A 23,329-nucleotide genomic window follows, 5' to 3' on the forward strand; every position below is an offset into this window, starting at 1 on the left:
GGTACATGTAAGCCTACATGTATACATGTTTGATTATGAAATGCACAAATCAAGACATTGTGATTCAAAAACCAGATGATAATAATTTCTACTTCTAGTCATTGTGAAGTTCATTTCAAAGCAAGAACCCTCTGAAGAATGACACATGGTTTGCACTTTTACATCTCTACTCCAATAAGGTAGAAAGAAAAAAAGTTACCCTACACATTGGTGTACATTATTATTCTATGCCACCATCTTGGCCATGATTGGGCCATGTGACCATGTCCCCTGGTCCCCTGCTCCCCTGTCCAACATGTCCAATGTTGTTACCAGTTTAGCTTGATTTATTTAGGATTCTTTTTTTTCTCCATTTTATGGTTGGATTATTATACACTTTCGAGCCACAATGAATTGATTAATTTTGATTAAAGGCACTATTGGTAATTGTCAAAGACTAGCCTTCACAGTTAGTGTATCTCAACATACATGTATGCATATATTGCATAAAATAACAAACCTGTGCAAATTTAAGCTCAATCGGTCATCGAACTTGCGAGATAATAATGAAAGAAAAAAACACTCTTGTCACACGAAGCTGTGTGCGTTGAGACGGTTGATTTTGAGACCTCAAGTTCAAAATCTGAGGTCTCGAAATCAAATTCGTGGAAAATTACTTCTTTATCAAAATCTATGGCACTTCAGAGGGAGCCGTTTCTCACAGTGTTTTATACTATCAACCGCTCCCCATTACTCGTTACCAAATAAGGTTTTATGCTAATAATTATTTTGAGTAATTACCAATAGTGTCCACAGCCTTTAATCCAAGCCATATTAGAATAAATTGTCAATTGTTGTGATTTCAATCATGTCAATACTCGTAGGTGTTCACTTGCCTTCTGTTCCATTACAAATATTAGTTTATTGTATTGTTGGATGTAATATCTTGGCTGAATAAATAATGTCTATGACAGTGAGTACAATAATGTAAACAATAACAATAGCCACCCCAGCTAACAGTGCAATGAGAGGCAACATTGGTATTGGGTGCTGACATGCTTAATAAAGCCAGTGGACACTATTGGTAATTGTCAAAGACTAGCCTTCACAGTTAGTGTATCTCAACATGCATAAAATAACAAACCTGTGAAAATTTGAGCTCAATCGGTCATCGAACTTGCGAGATAATAATGAAAGAAGAAAACACCCTTGTCACACAAAGTTGTGTTCGTTTAGATGGTTGATTTTGAGACCTCAAGTTTTTAAACTAGAGGTCTCGAAATCAAATTCGTGGAAAATTACTTCTTTCTCCAAAACTATGGCACTTCAGAGGGAGCTGTTTCTCTCAATGTTTTATACCACCAACCTCTCCCCATTACTTGTCACCAAGAAAGGTTTTATGCTAACAATTATTTTGAGTAATTACCAATAGTGTCCACTGCCTTTAACATTGTAGTAGAGCGACATTGTGGGCTTTCCCTACATGTACATGTAGGTGTTGTCCTATGATCCCTTTTTAAAACCGGTCCTTATAAAAAAACATTGTAGGGCTAAGCCCACAATGTATTATCTGTCTTTATGTTTTTCATAAATAAATTCTGCCCACAATGTATATATATATTAGCTCTTGTCTTAACCCTTTGGTGCACAGATTAATTTTATTGTTCAACAATTGCTCTAAACAACCGTGAATGAGGGCGGTACACGTTATGTACATGTATATGGGTGTTGTAGTTTTTAAGTTATGACCGTTTACCAAAGTCCAACTTGAATGTGTTTTGGTGGTCAATACATAGGTACCGCCTGGTGCGCAAAAGAGTTAATTGGCGATGCTCGGAGCAACCCCAGGGACAGCCGGCACTTGTTCACACTTGGATCGCTTTAGCCCTGATCTACCCAAGCAAGTGGGCATACCCAGGGGGAGTAACCACCCCTGCTCTGGCAAAGTTAAAGCGGCAACACCCAGAGGTATTTTTGAAACGTACAGCTGCAACCCCATGATATAAAGACCTACATGTACATGCATGTAATAGGCCGGGACAGTGTGAAAATGTGCCGGGTAACGGTGGGGTGATAAAACCACTCCCAGGCCTCTCCCCCAGGGCTGTTTTGCACGGGATAAGAGAAACAGTGTGAAAAGTGCTATATATGAACGACGAAACGATAGATTTGGAGCAAGTAAAGTACACACTGACTTGAGGAAAACTTGGCTTGGTGTAAACCTGAAGTGTGTTTTCCTTTCAATCTTTAAGGATTGTTAAATCTGTATAGCATAACTCTAACTTTGAATAATCTTGGTACATTAACATTTTGATAATAATGGCTGATATGTAATGAGAAAACATCCTTTGGTTTCTGGAAATCCCGCCCTACAGCCAATCCATCTATGATGTTTTCCTCAACTCCTCGATACCCATGTTGAGTTTCTACCTTTTTCTCTCATCATCACTAGGGTTGAAACGGCATCACACTTCACGGTGGTGGAAAGGAAATTCCCAAAGCCTTCCGCCCAAAGGTGAAATCACCACATGTAATAGGTGCGACCATATGGTGTATTTCATGCTGCTCGGCGTCGCTAAAGTGCGTGGATTTCTCGAGAGGGATTTCTCGAGAGTGATTTCTCGAGAGGGATTTCTCGAGAGGGATTCCTGAGAGTGTTTCCGGGGGCCAATTTCATATCATGCTTACTATATGTACATTACGATAGTAGAAAAAGTTGCTTAGCAAAGAAATTTGCTGAGCAGTATTTCCTGCAAACTATGAAAAGGGCAAAGTGAATAGGCAACAGGAAGTTTCAACCTCAGAAACAGTGAATAGGCAACAGGCACATTCAACCATAGAAACAGTGAATAGGTAACAGGAACATTCGACCAAAGAAACAGTGAATAGGCAACAGGAACATTCAACCTAAAAAACAGTGAATAGGCAACAGAAACATTCAACCTCAGAAACAGTGAATAGGCAACAGGCATTCAACCTCAGAAACAGTGAATAGGCAACAGGAACATTCGACCAAAGAAACAGTGAATAGGCAACAGGAACATTCAACCTAAAAAACAGTGAATAGGCAACAGAAACATTCAACCTCAGAAACAGTGAATAGGCAACAGGCATATTTAACCTCAGAAACAGTGGATAGGCAACTGGAACATTCAACCAAACAAACAGTGAATAGGCAACAGAAACATTCAACCAAAGAAACAGTGAATAGGCAACAGGAACATTCAGTCTCAGAAACAGTGAATAGGCAACAGGAACATTCAGTCTCAGAAACAGTGAATAGGCAACTGGAACATTCAACTTTAGAAACAGTGAATAGGCAACAGGACCATTTTACCTCAGAAATTGTGAATAAGTAACAGGAACATTCAACCTCAGAATCAATGAATAGGCAACAGAAACATTCAACCAAAGAAACATTAGGCAACTTGAACATTCAACCAAAGAAACAGTGAATAGGCAACAGGAACATTCAACCTCAGAAACAGCGAATAACAGCGAATAGGCAACTGGAACATTCAATCTCATAAACAGTGAATAGGCATTAGGAACATCCAACCTCAGTCACAGTGAACAGTGAATAGGCCGGCAAGAGGAACATTCAACCTCAGAAACAGTGAATAAAAAAAGGGTAACAGAAGATTCATCTTTTAACCTTAATTGTGTCAATGTACATGTACATTTGGATGTGATGGGATTAAAAGCAACACCTGCCTGGTGCCTGGCAGTCTGATGAACGACATACGTGTACATGTAATGTCATTTCCTGAAGGAGAACGCTTTCGATGTTGTCTTACACAACATACTGCCCTGAAGATGAGGGTAAGTTTCGAATCCAGGTTTAGTCTCACAACACTGCCATCAACTCATCAACGATTGATCAGGCATCAGGAAATTAATGCATATGGCACTTGCTATTCAGATGCAAAACAGGTTTTGAATACGTTCCATCACATTAATTTGACTTTTGCTGTCAAAGGGACAAAATGACCAATCTCAGATTTTTAAATTTAAAACATTGCAACATTAGGACTGTACACATCTACATGTACATCAAAGATCATAGGCCTAGTGCCACAGGTACGGTGCAAGATGGGCCACAAAACAAAAGTACAATGTACGTATACGTGTATATGTACAAACATTTCATATTTGTACTATGTATGTACAACGTAACACTAACACCAGAACAGTGGGATTTGAGGAAAGCACATTGTTAAAACAAAAATGAACTGTCACTACAAGGCAGGGGAAAAACGAGAGAAGACTTTGCCTCCTGCAGGTTTTTTTAAATTTCCGTTAACAATAATATCTGTGTTGGTTCGGAACTCAAATTCTGCATTTTGTGAATGTACATTGCAATAGTGTACAATGTAGTTAGTGTAGAATCAAATCTGAACAAATGTTACTCTTAGTGTACAGTTCATTTCATAATTTGACACTTTTCTCAGATTAAAATCAAGGATGTAGACACACAATTCATATTTGCCAAATAACATTGTAAGACACATAACCATTTGAAAGTCACATATGTACACAGGTCCAATCCTTTCAAAACTACTACTAACGTCATTGTGACGCAAAGTCCGCAATGCGTATATTACCTTGTATATAGCTTTACAAACAAAGCGCAGGCATACATAAAGAAAGCAATGACGCTTACACCCATGGGATACGCTACTACTGGCTTCAGATTTAATTGGAGAAATCTAGAATGATTATGGAAAAGCACCCAGTGGGCATCTTCTGATTGTTACATCTTGTGGAAAATTGGCAAGTTTATAGAGACTAAAGCCTGATTTATCTTCCTGTGGATGCAAATGCAATACGAATTTTGACGACACAAAACTGCTGCCAAACATTCGCTGCAAAAACAGCCATGTGACGTCAAAGGTCACTTGGCATTTGAAGGAAGTTCAGAATGTTTTGTGCAGCAAAAGTTATACAATTTGGTAGAGCCATTTGTTAATGAGCTTTTCGGTACAAAGTTCTACTGTAAATGGCCTTACTGTAACAATCAAGACAATACATTTAAAGTTGATCAGATTTGAAATAGGCCGACAGATTTTTCTCCAAATCAGCAGTTTTAAAAATTTGATATGTAATTTGTTTTTTAAATTTTCAAGTAAGATAAAGAGGATTTCTGTTGATAAGCTGAGTTGTTGCTTGTCTGAGAAACAACCTACATGTACGGATATTATCAATATTGTTTTGCAAATTCAGGGACAATTCTCAGTTCTTTAATGGGTTTACTTTAGCATCACAGTGCTCAGAAAATTGTCAGCTCTGCTCAGACTAAAACGCTAGCAAGGTCATTCAACATTATTTAAATATTATTTCACTTTGATAACGAAAACAAAACATCACTTTGCGGACACATTTTCTACATCAAATCCACTTTGGCATTGTATAGTTAATATTATTGCAGACCTTGTTTTTTCCGGTTAAAAAAAACAAAACGGAATACACCTTTTTACATCAACAATTTCTTTTTTCCCATTTGCTCTCAGACTCGTTTGACAAGCGAATCGTAAAAAATTACAAAATGGGGTTAGGAAAATTCAGGTCATAAATGTTTTCTTTGTCACCATCCTGAGAAAACACCCCAAGGTTTTCCTATGATGAAGTCTGAGTTAATACAAGACTGATAGACAGGTATGGTTGATGTTAAATATCACAGTGCTCCCCTGTGCACAGCTGCTGTTCTCCCGAGAGATGCGAAGGAAATTGGAATGTGTGAACAGAGTTTATCTTTTGTCTCATACAATTTTGTAATTGGGAAGAGTTTGCAACGAACTTTAATTTACAATTTCGCGAGTGACTTGCGTTGTACGGTTTGTTCACAGCTACAGTCAGCTTGTCAAGCTTAACCTGAATTGTTGACAACATACATCTGTAGACACTGATACTTCACGGAGGCAATGAAGGCGATTGCCTCAATGCCCCCTGGTCATTGCCTTGGTGCCCTTCAATAAGCTTGGGCGATATCGATTTATTTTATTCACGATATATCGCCGACAATATATCGCGATATTCGATATAATCGCGATTAATTAAATTTGACATCAGTCTTAAGACTCCAACTTAAAGTTGTAGAAGAGACAGTCCTAGTATAAGAGAGGTGTTCTAATGACCTATTCTTCTGGTTTTACTCCAAACCTATGGGGTATCAGCTAGCAAATACATCGCGATATTTAATCGATATATCGATATATCGCAATTATCGCGATTATCGCGATATATCGCGATATATCGATATTTCGATTAAAACCAAATCCATCCGATATCGAAATCGTGTCCAAATTAATATCACGATATTCGATAATATCGTGATATTGCCCAAGCTTACCCTTCAAATGCTCCAGCAGAATTGTTAACATTTCCTCATAGGGTACCCTTTACCAAGGAGAAAATGCCTAGGTGCCCTTGCCCATTCGAAAACGAAGCATAGAGGCCTGAACGTGCACAATTCAATGTTGCCCATCAGGGGTAGGGTAGGGTCTACATCAAGTTTTCTTGGCCCTCCTTAGCCTTGACCAAGGCTCATTACGCAAGCACTGACCTGCTCCGAATTCACAAACTGCATCTATAATACTATACTGCATGGTCTGTACAATATGTAGTTCTTGATACCGTGGAGTCAAAGCGTGGTTTTTGCACCTCTCACAAACAAAGCCGCGTAACCTCGAAAAAAAAATGCTTCGACCCCATCGTATCAAGTACTGTTATGTACAGTGCAGTATGCAGTTCGTGAATTCATAGCGGGCCGTGTTTGCGTAAAGAGCCTTGGACAAGGCTAGGCCCTCATCAGTGTAATGGATCCAAACTCTGCTACTGTTAAAGACTATTAAATCACATACATGTACATGTACATGTACACACAGGCCTACATGTATTAAGAGATGCAAAATCTTTCAACACGTTTAAGATGCAAGTTCTGAAAGCCCACTTGTTTCATGAGGCCTTCCATCAATGACTTTTTAAAAAAATACATTAAAAAAAATCAGCTGATCAACATACATGTATCTCCTCTTGAATTTGTTTCTTGCAAAATTGAAAACACGATTGTACGAATTGTTCATTTATAACTACATGTACCTGTACCTGTACAGAGTAAGCCTGTCAAGCTTTTAACCTAAAATTATGACAAAACGGCTCCACAGGCAGTACTCAAATAATGGGCATTACATACAAATACACTTGGTAAGAATCAGTTGTACAGCTGTTGACAATTTAAAAGTTTGCTAAACACTTCCCTTCCAACTTTCTTAGTTGAAACCAACGGTTCTTTTCAGAACCACCCCAATTCATTAGAGATAGACATTACATTGTGTTACCAAAAACCTTTCCATATAATTCCCTTCCAAGAAATGTGCTTTTAAGGAAAGGGATTAAAGGAACACGTTGCCTTGGATCGGTCGAGTTGGTCTTTGAAAAGTGCCATGTAACCGTTTGTTATAAAATCGGTATGGTTAGAAAGATGATGTAAAAGTAGAATACAATGATCTACACAAATATGCCTCGAAATTGCGTGGTTTTCGTTTTACCCTGTCGACAAACACGGTCGGCCATTTATGGGGGTCAAAAATTTGACTCCCATAAATGGCCGACCGTGTTAGTTCGCGACGTAAAATGAAAACCGTGCAATTTTGAGTGATACTTGTGTGAATCATTATATTCTACATTTAAAACACCTTTCTATCCATATGCATTTCATAACAAACGATTTCAAACGCTTTTCATAGACCAACTCGTCCGATCCAAGGCAACGTGTTCCTTTAAGACAATCTTCAATGAGAAATTCAAGCAAGTCATGGATTAGTCTTCCTGCTTGGACACCAATACTCCAGATTTTTGGTGATAAAGTACACTGTAGCTCAAAAACTCTACCACCTTTTGAAAATTAAATATTCACAAGATCTAAGATTTTAAAAATCGAACTGTTCCAAAGACCAAAGGGAAACTTTGCCTTATATCGCCTTTTGCAGGTGAGCTACTTCTTTACTGACGTCAGCGAAACTGCTCTACTTGAACCAAGTGCGACGGCTTGGTTCCCCCTAGTTACACCTCTTGTTTATTTTGTTAGAAAGTGCATGGATTTTTTAATTCAGGGGAAATCGTCTGGCAACTCGCACCCTTAAACTCAATTATATTACAATGTATCCAGAATCAATATGAGGAGCTGCCACTCTGCCAAACAGACCACAAAGGGATGGTGATATTATGCAAACATTGTACAATTTGAAGTGTGCGTTCCCTTTTAAAGACACTGGACACCTTTGGTAATATTGTCAAAGACCAGTCTTCTCACTTGGTGTACGTATCTCAAAATAATGCACAAAATAACAAACCTGTGAAAATGTGAATTTTTTTTGTGAGATAATAATGGAAGAAAAATGTTGAGACCTCAAAACCACATTCTGAGGTCTCAAAATCAAAATCAAATATTTTAGTGGAAAATTACTTCTTTCTCAAAAACTATACTTACATGTACCTCAGAGGGAGCTGTTTCTCATAATGTTTTATACAGCTCTCCATTGATAAGTGAGTTTTTATTCTACATGTACATATGTATGTAACAATGATTGTTGATTGGTTAGTCCTTCAAAACAAATTGTTTGTACTCTGCCTCTATGAAATGGAGAAATAAATGATAGTGTCCAGTGCCTTTAAAGCAACCTTAGCCGACAGAAACTTGCAATTTAACTGAAATTGACATCAGTGGAAACTTCATGACAAATTAAGTTGTTGATACCATGTGACTGGAGCTGCAGGCATTGTCACTGGCCAACATTTTGCAATCAGGGAGATTATGTACACTGTACACAACAATCAGGGAGATGTTCAGAATTTCTCATTCAATAAAAGAGGTGAATTATTTCTGAATTCGGGAAGATTTTCAAGTTTGTTGTAATCAGAACATGGAACGATTGATTGATTTTAAAGTGCCAGCCATTTTTCACTGGGGTTGCCCCAGTGAGGAATACATTGTAGAGCAGCGAGAAAAGGGCTATCGTACACCATGTACAGTGTACAGTGTACAATGTTTTTACAAAGTACAACTAACACGGTGTTCTCCCCTATTTAACCATTGCAGTAGTTCAATGGCCAAATATGTACAACGTACCTGGAGTTAAAGGCAGTGGACACAATTGGTAGTTAACTCAAAATATTTATCATCATAAAACCTTTCTCGATTACGAGTAATGGGGAGAGATGGAAGGTATAAAACATTGTGAGAAACAGCTCCCTCTCTGAAGTAATGTAGCTTTCGAGAACGAAGTAATTTTCTACAAATTTGATTTCGAGATCTCAAGTTTAGAATTTGAGGTCTCGAAATCAAGCATCAGAAAGCACACAACTTCGTGTGACAAGGGTGTTTTTTCTTTCATTATTATCTCGCAACTTCGATGACCGATTGAGCTCAATTTTCACAGGTTTGTTATTTTATGCATGGCCAAATACATATGTACAATGTACCTGGAGTTAAAACACCTGAGGACCTGCAGTGTACAATACCATACATTGCATTATTTTGTCATGGTAACAAGTGCACAATGAACAATGTAAAACCTCAGTAACTGGTCTAATGAATCCAGTAAATTACCAACAATTCTAATGTACAAAATTTAAAAAAATGACAAATATTTTCTGCAACAAATTGTCATGATGATAGGATTGAACAAGGAATAATTAACTACATCAGGATTTTTAAACCAAGGACCTCCAGTTTAACGTGCCAACTTTTAAAGTTGTCATTTTAAAAGAAATGCGAAGTACTTTATATGTATTTTTTTTTTTTACCAAATCAAGCAAGTTTCGCTTGAAATACGCCCTTCAGCATCAAACAGCCGTCGGTCCCTTAAAAACCAGGAGAACGAGACTCTTCTTTTTTTCCTTCCTCCTCAAAAATCAAGTAGCAGAAGCACTTAAAGTCTGTGCGAAGTAAATAAATCTTCTATTACGGAGGTGGGGGAACCGTTCTCATGATTCAGCCGATAGCCCCAGGGAACAAGTTTATTTCCCGAGGACGGGAAGAAAAAAAGGGCGTGAGGAGAAAGAGTGAAAATGGATGGAAACTAGGCTAAGACGGGCGCCTTCACAGTCACCGCAAAGAGGACCTAACTGGATTATAATCATTTTCAGTGAGGGGATAGTATACATTTGCTAGCTTGTATTTAATTGGATGCTTGGTTTATAATATCCTTAAGCCTCTTGCCTTCCCTGGCAGGGAAATGTAAGGGTTTGGTGCTTGCTTTTTAAAGCACATTCCAACTGGGAAGAATATTATCTAATTCTTGTTCCCCCTAAATAACATTCTCCGAACTTACATGTATCCGGCATGTCTGGGCCCAATTTCGTATACATGTACAGTACAGTGTAGAGCTGTTTAAGTAGAACTTACATTGTCTGCTATAAAGCAGAAATGAATAGGGTTGCAGTCACAAATTGTGCATGTGACATGGTACTTGTTTGAACGATCATCCCATCACAAGGGAACTCGGTAAACTCCTACAAAGCGATAATAAACACCAAGCTGGCAACAGCCAATCTCTCTCATCCCAAACATTGGTTTTAACGTCTATGATTACACAAATCAAGAAATTGTGATTCAGTAATTAGACGACAATATTTATTCTAGTCATTACTAAATCAGCGGTTAGCCATGTAAGCTGGGGGATTCGAACCCACAACCTTGTGATTGCAAAGTTCTGCAGTCTAACCACTTGACCACGGGGGTGGCTGGTACATGTAACCTTATTCTGGTAAGCATAATTTTGTTGTGCTTACACAATTACACAGAAGCTGTACCGCAATTTGCTGGTGATCAGAAGATTTGTTATTGTATGCATGCTGGGATACACCAATTGAGATTAATGGTTTTGTAACACTTACCAGGGTGTCAAGAAAGGTCCCACAGTCTCTTTGAATTTTAACAAAACCTAACAACTTTTTGTGTCTAAGCAGCTCTATGAAATTGGGCCCTGTTGGAGCACCTGAGGACCAGTCAGAATTATCTCAAAGTCTCTAGCTCAGGGCTTGAGCTTTGGATAACATACCACAAGATTGCAGGGCTTACGTCATGTATGTACGTTGTATGTAGCTGGACCAAAAAAATTGTGTTTTTTTTAAAGACAAGAATCTAAACAGGAAGGAACTTTTACACAAAATTAAACATCAACTGTTCTATTTGAAAAAAAAACTGAAAAAAAAAAAAAAACTATACAGGAAAGATTTACCCTAGACTTACAGGCGAAAGAAAATACGTGCAAGAAAATTCAACGGACCCATCAATGACTTTCCTTCTAGTAAAGTACAGATATAGGTCAGCTCTACAAGTTGGACTCAAACAGCCGTATGATTCAATTTCCAATTACAAAGTCCCTCACAGGCCGCAGGTTTTCAACTCACAGCAATTTAATCCTTCCTGCAACACTTACAACCTTTCATATTATTCTCCATATCCGGAAAAAAAGTTTCACTGAGGAAATTTTCATATAGTACACATGGCTTGAATTTGACACGGAACACAGGTCCGAGGCCAGTGATATCAGTGTCCGGCCGGTAAACTTGAGACAGGACAAGTCCAGTGGTCGTTTTTTTTCTTTCAATTGAACATCTTTGATTCTGGTCATGTAAAGGTTCTGACAAGTCGTGCGGTGCTTGTTAAGATTTCTCACCAAATTCGATCCCTGGTACACCAAGGATAAAAAGTCGAAAGAGATTATTAAGGCTTGAGATACATGTAACTGTTTTTAAAGGCACTGGAATTACTCAATTAAAATGTTTATCATCAAAGCTTACTTGGTCAAGAGCAACGGAGAGATTGTATTTAAACATTCTGAGAAACGGCTCCCTCTATGGTACCGTAGGTTTTGAGATAGAGGTAATTTCTCACTCCAATTACAAAATAACTGAAATCTTGTTTATGCTACATGTACTTACATTCAGGCACACAAATTTGTGCAACAAGGTTTTTTTCTTTAATAATTCTCTTACAACTTCGATGACCAACTGAGTCCAAATTTTAAAATTTGTTATTTTATGCAAAAAAAAACTTGCTGGGATACACCAATTGACATGATTGAGATGAATGGTGTTTGACACTTACCAGCTTATCAAGAAAGTTCCCACAGTCTCTTCAAATTTTAACAAAGCCTGACAACTTTCGCTCAACTGAATTTGTGGTTATGGCTAGTTGGGGCTATGATTAGGTTTGTCTTTTTTGCTATGGCTATCTTTAGTGACAGCTTTGGCTTTGGCTAGCTTAGCTACAGCTGGCTTCAGCTTTGGCTAGCTTAGCTACGGCTGGCTTCAGCTTTGGCTATGGCTGTAGCTTAGGCTACGGCTAGCTTTGGCTGTGGCTAGCTTTGGCTATATCTATGGCTAGCTTTGGCTTTGGCTGTGGCTAGCTTTGACTACGGCTAGCTTTGGCTATGGCTAGCTTTGGCTACGGCTAGATTTGGCTACGGCTAGCTTTGGCTACGGCTAGCTTTGGCTATGGCTAGCTTTGGCTACGGCTAGCTTTGGCTACGGCTAGCTTTGGCTACGGCTAGCTTTGGCTACGGCTAGCTTTGGCTACGGCTAGCTTTGGCTATGGCTAACTTTGGCTATGGCTAGCTTTGGCTATGGCTAGCTTTGGCTACGGCTAGCTTTGGCTACGGCTAGATTTGGCTTTGGCTAGCTTTGGCTATGGCTAACTTTGGCTACGGCTAGCTTTGGCTACGGCTAGCTTTGGCTACGGCTAGCTTTGGCTACGGCTAGCTTTGGCTATGGCTAGCTTTGGCTATGGCTAGCTTTGGCTATGGCTAGATTTGGCTATGGCTAGCTTTGGCTATGGCTAGCTTTGGCTACGGCTAACTATGGCTACGGCTAGCTTTGGCTATGGCTAGATTTGACTAAGGCTAGCTTTGGCTACAGCTAGCTTTGGCTATGGCTAGTTCTCTTTGACTAGAACATTGAAAAAGAAGGTTTTTGTGACCTTTTGAACAAGAAGCTGTAGCGCAATTTGCTGCCGATCAGACCAGGAACACCGGGCAAACCTTTAAGGAACACGTTGCCTTAGATCGGTCGAGTTGGTCTTTGAAAAGCGTTTGTAACCGTTTTTTATAAAGGCATATGGGTAGAAAGATGTTGAAAAGTAGAATACAATGATCCACACAAACATGCCTCGAAATTGTGTGGTTTTCCTTTTACCTCGTCGACTAACACGTCGGCCATTTATGGGGGTCAAAATTTTGACTCCCATAAATGGCCGACCATGTTAGTTCGCACAGTAGAAGGAAAACCACGCAATTTCGAGGCAAACTTGTGTAGATCATTGTATTCTACTTTTAAAACATCTTTCCAACCATATGCATTTTATAAAAAACGGTTACAAACGCTTTTGTTTTGACCAACTCGTCCGATCCAAGGCAACGTGTTCCTTTTACTCTTTTCGATAAAGTGCACTGGGTTCTTTTAGCTTCCACAACAACACATGGGTCCAACAGCTTTACCTCCCGTCCAAATTAAAGTGAACAAATTGAGCACTGATATATTTTGAAAGTTTCCAGCAAACTTGGAAACCCTTTTTCCAAATCCTGGCTAAAACCTTGCGCAGCTGCTAGACAGATTAATTGATAGCTTTAAATTTAAAGGCAGTGGACACTATTGGTAATTGACAAAGACCAGTCTTCTCACTTGGTGTATCTCAACATATGCACAAAATAACAAACCTGTGAAAATTTGAACTCAATTGGTCATCAAAGTTGCGAGAAAAAACACCCTTGTCACACGAAGTTGTGTGCGTTTAGATGGTTGATTTCGAGACCTCAAATTCTAAACTTATAGGTCTCGAAATCAAATTCGTGGAAAATTACTTCTTTCTCGAAAACTACGTCACTTCAGAGGGGGCCGTTTCTCACAATGTTTTATCCTACCAACCTCTGAAGTTTATATGCTAATGCTTTAATGAGGCTTCAGCAATTAGAGAATTTGTATGGTACTGTACATTGCGTTGTCTAATGGTATTAGAGTCCACCCGGACAAGATCTCCTCAAAGGTGATCAGGTCCGAGAAACAGGTGCCCAGGCTCAGATGATCGTGTCCGGACTGACAGTAACACCTGGGTTTCTTTGCACCGCGGTGATGCCCTGTCCTGTGAGACGGAAATCCAACTCAGACTGATCCCCTGTACTGTGACACTAGTGTCAGAAATTTGCAAGATGTTTAATCTGGGTTTAAAAATCTATGGATGTGTATCGTGTTAAGGTCACAATAAATACAATCAGTTGACGTCATTGCAAGCACACGGCGGGGCGGGGCAGAGAGGGGGAACCGTGTACATGTATGAGTGAAAAAATAGAGAAGTCAAAGGCAAACAGGTGGAACTCTTTCCCTTCTGGATGTTCTGACCGGTCTCTCTGTGGATTCTAAGATTAGGATAGGAAGAGGTGACTTGTACAATGTACACATAGGCCTAGTCATTGAATCATATGGGGTCAGTTTGGCTCAGTGGTTTCTTTCAACTGCCTTTCTACTCTGTGGACCCCAGTCCGAATCCTAAGACCAGAGCCTTGTATGTAGATGTAGATATCCAATATGGGATTTCAGTTTCTACCCGATTGCGTGGGTTTTCCTCTTAAGGGGTTTTCCTCCCACATCTTAAACTGAACATTTCTTCCTGATCCTACTGTTATAGGCGCTAATTGCGCTGTTCGATGAGAAATGAACTAAAATGGCGTGGTACACAGTGTGTAATTTAAATTCTTCCAAATGGTCTGCAAATACTCTATTCCTAAAATGCTACATGTAATACGGGTCTTCATCCGCAGAAGAGAATCAAAATTGACGCTGTGGGATTGCCCGCCCACAAGTATTGAACACATACGCGCAACAACACGGTTTAACCGGTCCACCTTGTATTTACTTTGTGCTGATTACAGGCGCGTCTCCACCTGTAACCCGTCAAACAACAAGGTACAACTCCACCCCCCCCCCTTTCCACTTTGGCACACGTTGACGTTGAGAGGGCTTTATAGAAAGTGATGAGAAGCACTTTGATGGAACTACAAATGAACTAGTAGAAGCGTGCCTGGCACTGCATTTTGCTGTTTAGGCTAGGCCATTCAGGACACAGGGCTTCTTGTCAAATGGTTTATTAGTGCCATGTCTCGAGGGGTTGTGGTTTTTCACTATAACTGCTAAACTACAAGTAGAAAGCCTCATCACAAATTCTGCTCGGACTTTAATTTTCAGAAACTTGTCCTTTTTTCTTTTAAGTGCTATATTTAAAATCTACGCAGTAGATAGTTTTAAAAATACATACTATGACTCTTATGTCTGTAATCATCCTACAAATATTAACTAATCTTCTCTAATCTTAGTTAATCGCATACTCTCATCTCACCTCCAATGTATCAAGCGATCAGACTACCTCATCCAATGAAATTTCGTCAAAATCAACATTTCCTGTAATCTCATCCAAGCATGCCAAGGGGCCACCTACATTTGTACAATCCTATTAAAAACAGCTGTCTAATCTTGTATTCCAATGTAATCTAACCCAATCAAATCTTACTCAATCTTTCATCCAATCTTACAGCTTAGTCAAATCCCCAGGTACATGTACACTGTCTTCAACCAATTTATAACTGTAATTCAAATCTAATCTGATTTCTACCCAATCCAATCTAATCCAGAACTGTAACCAGACCCCAACCAATCGACTCCATCCACTCCATCCAATTGCTCCAAATCTCATCCAATCTGAAGCTCCAATAATCTATCAGTCAAGATTAGATGGATCCTTTGCTTTGCCATGCACTGGGGTAGTAAATATCAGTCTAATTTCATAAGCAAATTTTCATCCAATCTGATTCAATCCCTGTGGTAACCTGAAACAAGGGTTTAAGCCAGAATTTGGTAAAAGGGTGTCAACATTTGCAGTAAGTTCAAAAACTAATACAACATTTGTACAATGTACACGTGTACATATGTACACATTGTAGGTGTCCAAATTGTTCACTTTCAAATTCTTCTACACTAAAATCTGTAAATTTCGGATAAAACAGAGTGTCCAAATGACACCCAGACACCCTCTGGCTAACACTATGACCTTGAACAACCTTTTTAACATTGTTAGTCATAAAAATGCCACCTTAAGCCATTCTTATCCATCAAGCTTACAAAACTGATCTGATCTGATCCACTTTAATCACATCAAGTAAAAGCTCCACCAGTCTGATTTGACGAGGTAGCCTACTTGTCAGTACACTGCCATGACTACTGTACACTGCGCATCAGACTTGTCTTTATCATGATCCGCTCTCCAGTCTGATCCAATGTAATCTCACCTACAGTAAGCCATCAATACCATCAACTTGATATAATCCAATCTACATTGTATTTTAATCAATTAAAGACCATTAGTAGTGATCGTCATTAGGCATTAAGACATTGTGGTTACTGAAAGAGTTGTGGTCAGCTCACTTGGGACAGTCTTTGTGTCCAGCACCCAATTTCATAGAGCTGCTAAGCACAAAATTTGCTTGTACCATGAAATGTCTTCCTTGATCAAACCAGGATTAAATAGCCTATCAATCAATTTTTATTTGTGGCATTTTGCTTGTTCCTGGTATTCAGCTGTTGTTTGCTTCGTGAAAATCACAGGGAAATTTGATTAGATGGGCTACATGTGTACGTACATGTACATAATCCTGTTTTTATCCAGGCACGAATGTTCATGTTTGTAAGCAAGTTTTTGTGCTAACATGTAGCATCTCTATGAAATTCAGTCTTGGTCTCGAGTTATGTACATGTACTTTTGGCAGTTCAGTAAATTAGAGGCAGGATCATACCTTGATAATGACCCTGAAGATTAATTGTATATTACTTAAAGCCTACTTGGTTGATAAAAATGGTTGCACAAGCAACCTAGACAATGGTCACATTTTTGTCTGTAAAGTGCCCCCAAGAACATTGTTAGAAATTCACTTAGTACATTTATAAGTTTATGTCAAACAATTTGAAACCTGTAATAATATCGCCAGCAGGCGTCATTTGGGAGGTTCCAAGTCACCTTGAACTTGATTTTCTTGATGAAAATAATGCATTTAACCATGAATATAGGTTTTTGTAATTTTAACTGAAAATTTTACAGGCGACTTTATTGTTCTTTCTTAATCATTTTTAAATCACTTAACTTTTACAAGAAACAATTAATGACCTTTAGGCCTAAATCGTTCAGCCAGTTTATTTATGATGGAACCACATTATCACTGGCCACATTTACAGACACTGGACACAATTGGTAATTGTCAAAGACTAGTCTTCACAGTTGGTGTACATGTTCCTCAACATATTAATGCATAAAATGAGCTCAATCGGTCGTCGAAGTGGCGAGATATTAATGAAAGAAAAAAAAACACCCTTGTCGCACCATGGTCATGAGAAGTTGTGTGCTTTCCGATGCTTGATTTCGAGACCTCAAATTCTAAACTTGAGGTGTCGAAATCAAATTCGTTGAAAATTACTTCTTTCCCGAAAACTACGTCACTTCAGATGGAGCTGTTTCTCACAATGTTTTATACCTTCCATCTAGTGCTGGGCGAATAGTGAAATTTTGTTATTCGGATACCGCTGGCCAACTATCCGAAATTAACCGGATATTCGAATAGTTTTTTCGCCGCTAGAGGGCGCTATAAAAAAAATAAAAATAAAAAAATATTTAGAAAAATATTTTTTTTTGTCGCTAGAGGGCGCTGTTCGTTCGTGAATGAGATCTTCTGGGCGGATTGATATTAGTTTTAGACAGTGTCACTCGGTTCATTCATAAAAATGACCGGATCTAATTTAAAGATGGCGATTTGCTTTTTCTTTTGATCGTGGATGACTCTACGTGAAGGAAAACTTTTGTAATCTTTGAACAAATTACGTCAGAAATGTCATTGTTTTGACTCTTCACGGAGGTGAGCATAGTTAAATACTTAATTTATGCTGTTTTATGCTGTCTTAATAGAAGTTTCATTAGGATTCAGACAAAACATTCATGTCAGTTGTCGCCCGACGTCCGCGGATATTCGGATATTAAAGAATATCCGGTTACTTGGTTGTAATTACAGAACTATCCGGTTTATAAATAGCTATTCGCGCCCTATATGCGGATATCCGGTTAAGAAAAAAAAGGCATTCGCGGTTACGGATAGGAAAACCTATTCGCCATTAACCGGATATTCGAATTATTCGCCCAGGCCTACTTCCATCTCTCCCCATTACTCGTAATCAAGAAAGATTTTATGCTAATAACTATTTTGAGTAATTACCAATAGTGTCCACTGCCTTTAAGAACTATGACGACAAGCAAGTGCTAAGTACAGTCTTGTTCCTTGATTGAAAACTACATGTACATGTACATGTTAGCATCCTTAATTTTCATCATAAAAGTAATTGTTTGGGGGGGGGGGATATGGGATTTGCAAGCCCCTAGTAATACCACTGGAACATCATAAAGGTTTACTCTTTTGCTGGCATGACTCAAGTCAAGTTCAAGTGACCAAAAAAAACAAGAAAAACTCAAACTCAAGACCAAATCCTAGACTTGACTATGGACTCAAGGACTTGACTGCAGGAATGGACTGGAGTGCAATACAACAGCGCCATAGGGAACCGGCTTGAATGTTATGAAATGTTTTTGAACAAAGTTTTACCTCATACTGTCAATAGTGATCATAGCTACACAAAAGCCTACACGCTACATTTTGTATTGTTGTACTGTACAATACATTTTGTAGGCCATAAAATTCACTTGAAAACACTTTATCACTACATGTGTAGTTCAAAATTCAAAACAAACCTGACATCAACAACGAGCTTGGTAATTGGCAACCTGCCTTCCAGCTGACAACTAAACACAGGAACTAATACTGCCTGGTGAAAGACACAAATTACTGAACATGTACTAATAAATTACAGACTAGTCGAGACCTATACATGTAGTCTGATAGATCTGTGTCATTTCATTAGACATGAATAACTGGGGCATAGTTTGTGCCCTTGCTGATAGAGGGGTAAATATTAAAGATGACAGGTTGAGCGTAAACAACGAGGTTGAACCCTCTTAGTTTTGTAGCGATTGACATCAAAAGCCCCCCTCCCCTCCCCAGCCCCGCCTGTCATAATGCACAACTCTGAAGCATTACAAAAATGAAATCACTTGGCAACCACTCTCAAGCATTTCAATACTGTTTGGGGCTCTTACCTGAACATCCAATGTCATTCCTCGTTAGAGGCTCATAAATTACTACATTACGTGGTTATACATGTACTGTATGTAGTACAGCCTTCCCAAACGATTGTAGGTCCACATGCGAAGTGGTATTTTTTTGTATGTAAATTGTAAGAGTGATCAATTACGCACCTTTGACTTTATGCCTGATGATTTCAATGGGCAAAAACACATGAGACATTTCTATCACTGGTATAGCCTACATTGTACATGTACATGTAGGCCTAGCCTACTCTACTCTACATGTACCTGCCAGGCTGCCAAACTGGCCCGTGCCACACACTTCCAAAGGAGACTGTAAAGTGGTCAGGTTGGCATAGTGATATCTTTCCATGCCTTTCACCTCTTGGACCCCGGTTTGATCCCACCAAAAACGAACGTACTGATACCTTCCTACTGCATAGAAACTAACTAGAGGGTTTATTTGTCCTCAATTTTTGAGTTTGTGTAAATAACTTCATCTGTACACACTGTACACAATATGCTCTTGTGATACATTTTGTGTAGTTTGTATGTTTTCTATTGAACAATTATTTTTAAATCAAAATTAACTCGCAAACTGTTTAAAGGCAGTGGACACTAATGGTAATTACTCAAAATAGTTATTATCCTAAAATCTTTCTTGACTACGAGGAATGGGGAGAGGTTGATAGGATAAAACAGTGTGAGAAACAGCTCCCTCTGAAATGACGTAGTTTTCGAGAAAGAAGTAGTTTTTCACGAATTTGATTTTGTGACCTCAGACTTAGAATTTGAGGTCTCGAAATCAAGCATCTGAAAGCACACAACTTTGTGCGTCAAGGTTTTTTTTTCTTCCATTATTATCTCACAACTTCGACGACCGATTGAGCTCAAATTTTCACAGGTTTGTTATTTTATGCATGTTGAGATACACCAACTGTGCAGACTAGTCTTTGACAATAACCAATAGTGTCCAGTGTCTTTAAGTTTGAACCTGAATGTTTTAAGTCATTCAACACTCCCATATGTACATGTATACCCATGGATGTATGGTGTACTGTATGTAAATGATCATCTTTCTCCAGACACTCATCCCAATCCAGTCTGAAATCACAACCAAACAATAATGCCAGCTTTCTATTCAGCGGCTGCTCCCGCTAGCACAGCGTGTGTCTGTGATCATAACCCTCAAGGCTGTTTGCAAACACAACTTTGTTTAATAGCCAGAAACGCTCCGGCATAAAAACGTGGGACTGCAAACACTTCCACGTTTAGCTCTTAATTAATGGGCTACTATCTGTACGGCAGATCTCACCATGGGTTAATGACAATTTCAAAAAGATAATCCCAGACTTGTACTGTATGCTTCATTTTTGAAAGGGCAAGGACACCTACATCTATGTCATATGTCCTCAGGGATTTGCTCCTTGGTAAAAATGGCACCCTATGAGGAAATTGTAAATTTCTGCTGTCTAAGAGAGCATTTTAATTGGCACCAAGGCAAAGAATGACCAGGGGGCATGGAGGCCATTATCTCTGTTGTCTCTGTAAAGTATCAGGCTTGGAGTCGATTTCATAAAGATAGTCCTAACTTAATAGGACTAGTCCCACTACACGTAGGACCTTTCAAAAACAGTCCTCAGTTAGGACATGGAGGAAGGAAGAGAAGGAGCTCGAACGACCCGGAAAACCGCAGAGTAACAAAAGAATACCCTGACAATGCCCCTGTCTGACCAGTGGAAAAAGATAGGAGACCTCCAGCTGGACGGCCGATTTACGAGCAGGGTTAGATCCCTTTGTACCAAAGGTATGGTACCGCCAGTCTGCGCCGTTGCCTTCGTGTAAAGTTGAATCATTGGAGACAAGAATTGTGAATACACACATTTTCATTAGCCGTTTGTGGTGTTTACATGGAAATATCAAAGCATATTTTTACATTTTTTGCAACTTTCCGGTCACTAGCGGTGGATCAAAGTTTGGGTATACATGTAGGCACACGAGGGTGGTTGGTATTCAATTGTGTTAATCGTTAAGGTGTACAGTAGCATCCAAAAATGTTATCGCGTCTCAAAAAAGTATTTTTTCCTCTATTAAATCCATACGCCGTACGACGCCATAGTTTGGCGAAGAACCAAGTGCGCACGCGCAAATTCACACACGCCAGGTCACCCATTGTTTGTGTAAGGTATGTAGGTGATTACAAGGTGTTGTTAAACGACCGCAGTACCACGGGTTTGACTTTCGAAGTCCATTCGTTCGAGCTCCTTCTCTTCATTCCTCCATGGTTAGAACGAGTAACTTGTCCTAAGTCAAGATAAGACTCCTTATGAATTCCACCCAAGAGCACACCCCTACCCCCTTTCCTAAAATTGAACGCAACTTACCTAAAATCTTAGCCAGTTCGCTGTAGTAAGAGCAGTTGGCGCATCTGTCTGTTTGTTTCTTCAGTACGGTCTCCCTGTATCGGCGCTTCAGGTAGATCCACCTGTCGTGGCAGTGCTCGGCCGATCTGTTGGTGCTCATCTTGCCGGAGATGCTCTCCCAGACTAAGCGGGTGTGCACCATCTTTCTGAGCGCTGCCTGGGTGTCTCTCTCACCGATGATTCTGAGGAGCTCTAACGTCTCCACTGGACTCCAATGACTCATTCTGTCCGCTCCTCGTTTCCGCTGAAGGAAATGCGAGAAAATAATGTAAAATGAAATTTTGAGAACACTACAGTCCTGTTTTAAAAAAGAACATTATAGAATTGGTTGTTGCTTACAAAACCCTTGCTGCCAGTGTAAGCACTTTATGTACTTTAGTAATCCACAATAAAGAGTGACAAACCTAAAGAAGTTTGAGATCGATCGGCCATCTGGGTCTCAAGAAAAACTGAAAAACTGATAGACTTAGTTTGCATGACAGCGATTAAAAAACACATGAATAAAATCAAAACTTCAAACGGGAAATTACATTTCTGTTAATTTCTCATCAAATGGCATTTCAGACAGAAATATTTAATGGGGGGTTTTCTAATCATCATTTTTATACCAGGTTAGATTATATACATGCTGCGATTCTACACAAGTTTTTTTTCTTACCAATTCTGTAATGATTAAATTCCTAAAGTTTGTAAACTGATGAACGATTACTTTGAAAGGTCATATTTTAAAGGATTTTTTAGCTTTCTCATTCAAGAAATGTTGTGACCTATATTAATTTGTTTTTTAAAACAATGCTCAGAGTTGACCATCGTTGTGGTCTGGTGGACAAATGCCAGTTGAAACAATGGCGGACCAGCTGAAACACTGTCAAGTGGTCAGGCTGGACAGAAAAAAAAATATCTGACTATTTATTTGTTATTCATAAATACCTCAGACAGTTTCGCTAATCCTATTGGTGGAAAGCGCATCACGTGGGTGTGTATAAACCTTTGTTTTACCTTTGACCGATAAAAAGTGTTAACTCATGGGCGTGACATGCGACCTTGCACCTGTTCTTATAAGACAGTTTCTTCATTCCTATCAGTCGTGAGCAACGGCTAAAACAGTTGCGCCACATCACGCAATGTGCACAGCATTCCCTTATAAGGAGTTGTTTACCCAAGGGCGGCTGAGGGCTTGTACCATTTCAAAGCAGGAGGGGTGTTGTGTTGAAAGAAATCATTTAACAATTATAATTTTTGCATTTATTTTACCTTTTGACCAAAAAGTGATGATGTTTTTGACAAAAAAGGTATAATGAATGGGAATCAAAGTGTGTTGAATCGGTTTTCAATAAACCCGCCGAGGCCTGGCTCTTGATAATTTACCTCGACTTCGTCTCGGTAAAATTATCAAGAACCAGGCCTCGTTGGGATTAAACCACTAGTTGAAAACCTCTTCACCACACAATGATTCCCTTTTTTTAACTTTTGGTTAATTGTTAAAGCATTCACTTAGAAGGTGCACCGAAATGCTGATTAACTTTCGATCACCATTGTACACAATCCCATACAACACAAAAACGTTATTTAAATTAACAGGCTTGAAATCTTCATTATCTCATTACTTAGACTGCGAAAATAAATGAAAGAAACATCGAATGCTAGAAGAACAATGCAATAGCTTGAGAATAAACACCCTCTGTTGATGAAATTACAT

At 39.1% G+C, this 23,329-nt stretch overlaps 2 protein-coding genes across 2 annotated transcripts in view; both read right to left on the reverse strand.

Annotated features, from left to right (window-relative positions):
• LOC139937981 (uncharacterized) overlaps positions 1–23,329 on the reverse strand; it is a 50,554-nt gene that overhangs the window by 14,730 nt on the left and 12,495 nt on the right. The window contains exon 2 of the mRNA XM_071933298.1: positions 21,592–21,874. Coding sequence (XP_071789399.1) covers positions 21,592–21,874 — 283 coding nt within the window. The remainder of the gene's footprint in view (positions 1–21,591; positions 21,875–23,329) is intronic.
• Positions 13,614–23,329, reverse strand: part of LOC139937983 (uncharacterized) — a 157,085-nt gene continuing 147,369 nt past the window's right edge. Inside the window, exon 2 of the mRNA XM_071933299.1 lies at positions 13,614–13,697. The gene's annotated coding sequence lies outside the window, so the exon portion shown is untranslated. The remainder of the gene's footprint in view (positions 13,698–23,329) is intronic.

The sequence above is a fragment of the Asterias amurensis genome, chromosome 6, assembly GCF_032118995.1.
Source record: "Asterias amurensis chromosome 6, ASM3211899v1".
Classification (NCBI taxonomy): Eukaryota; Metazoa; Echinodermata; class Asteroidea; order Forcipulatida; family Asteriidae; genus Asterias; species Asterias amurensis.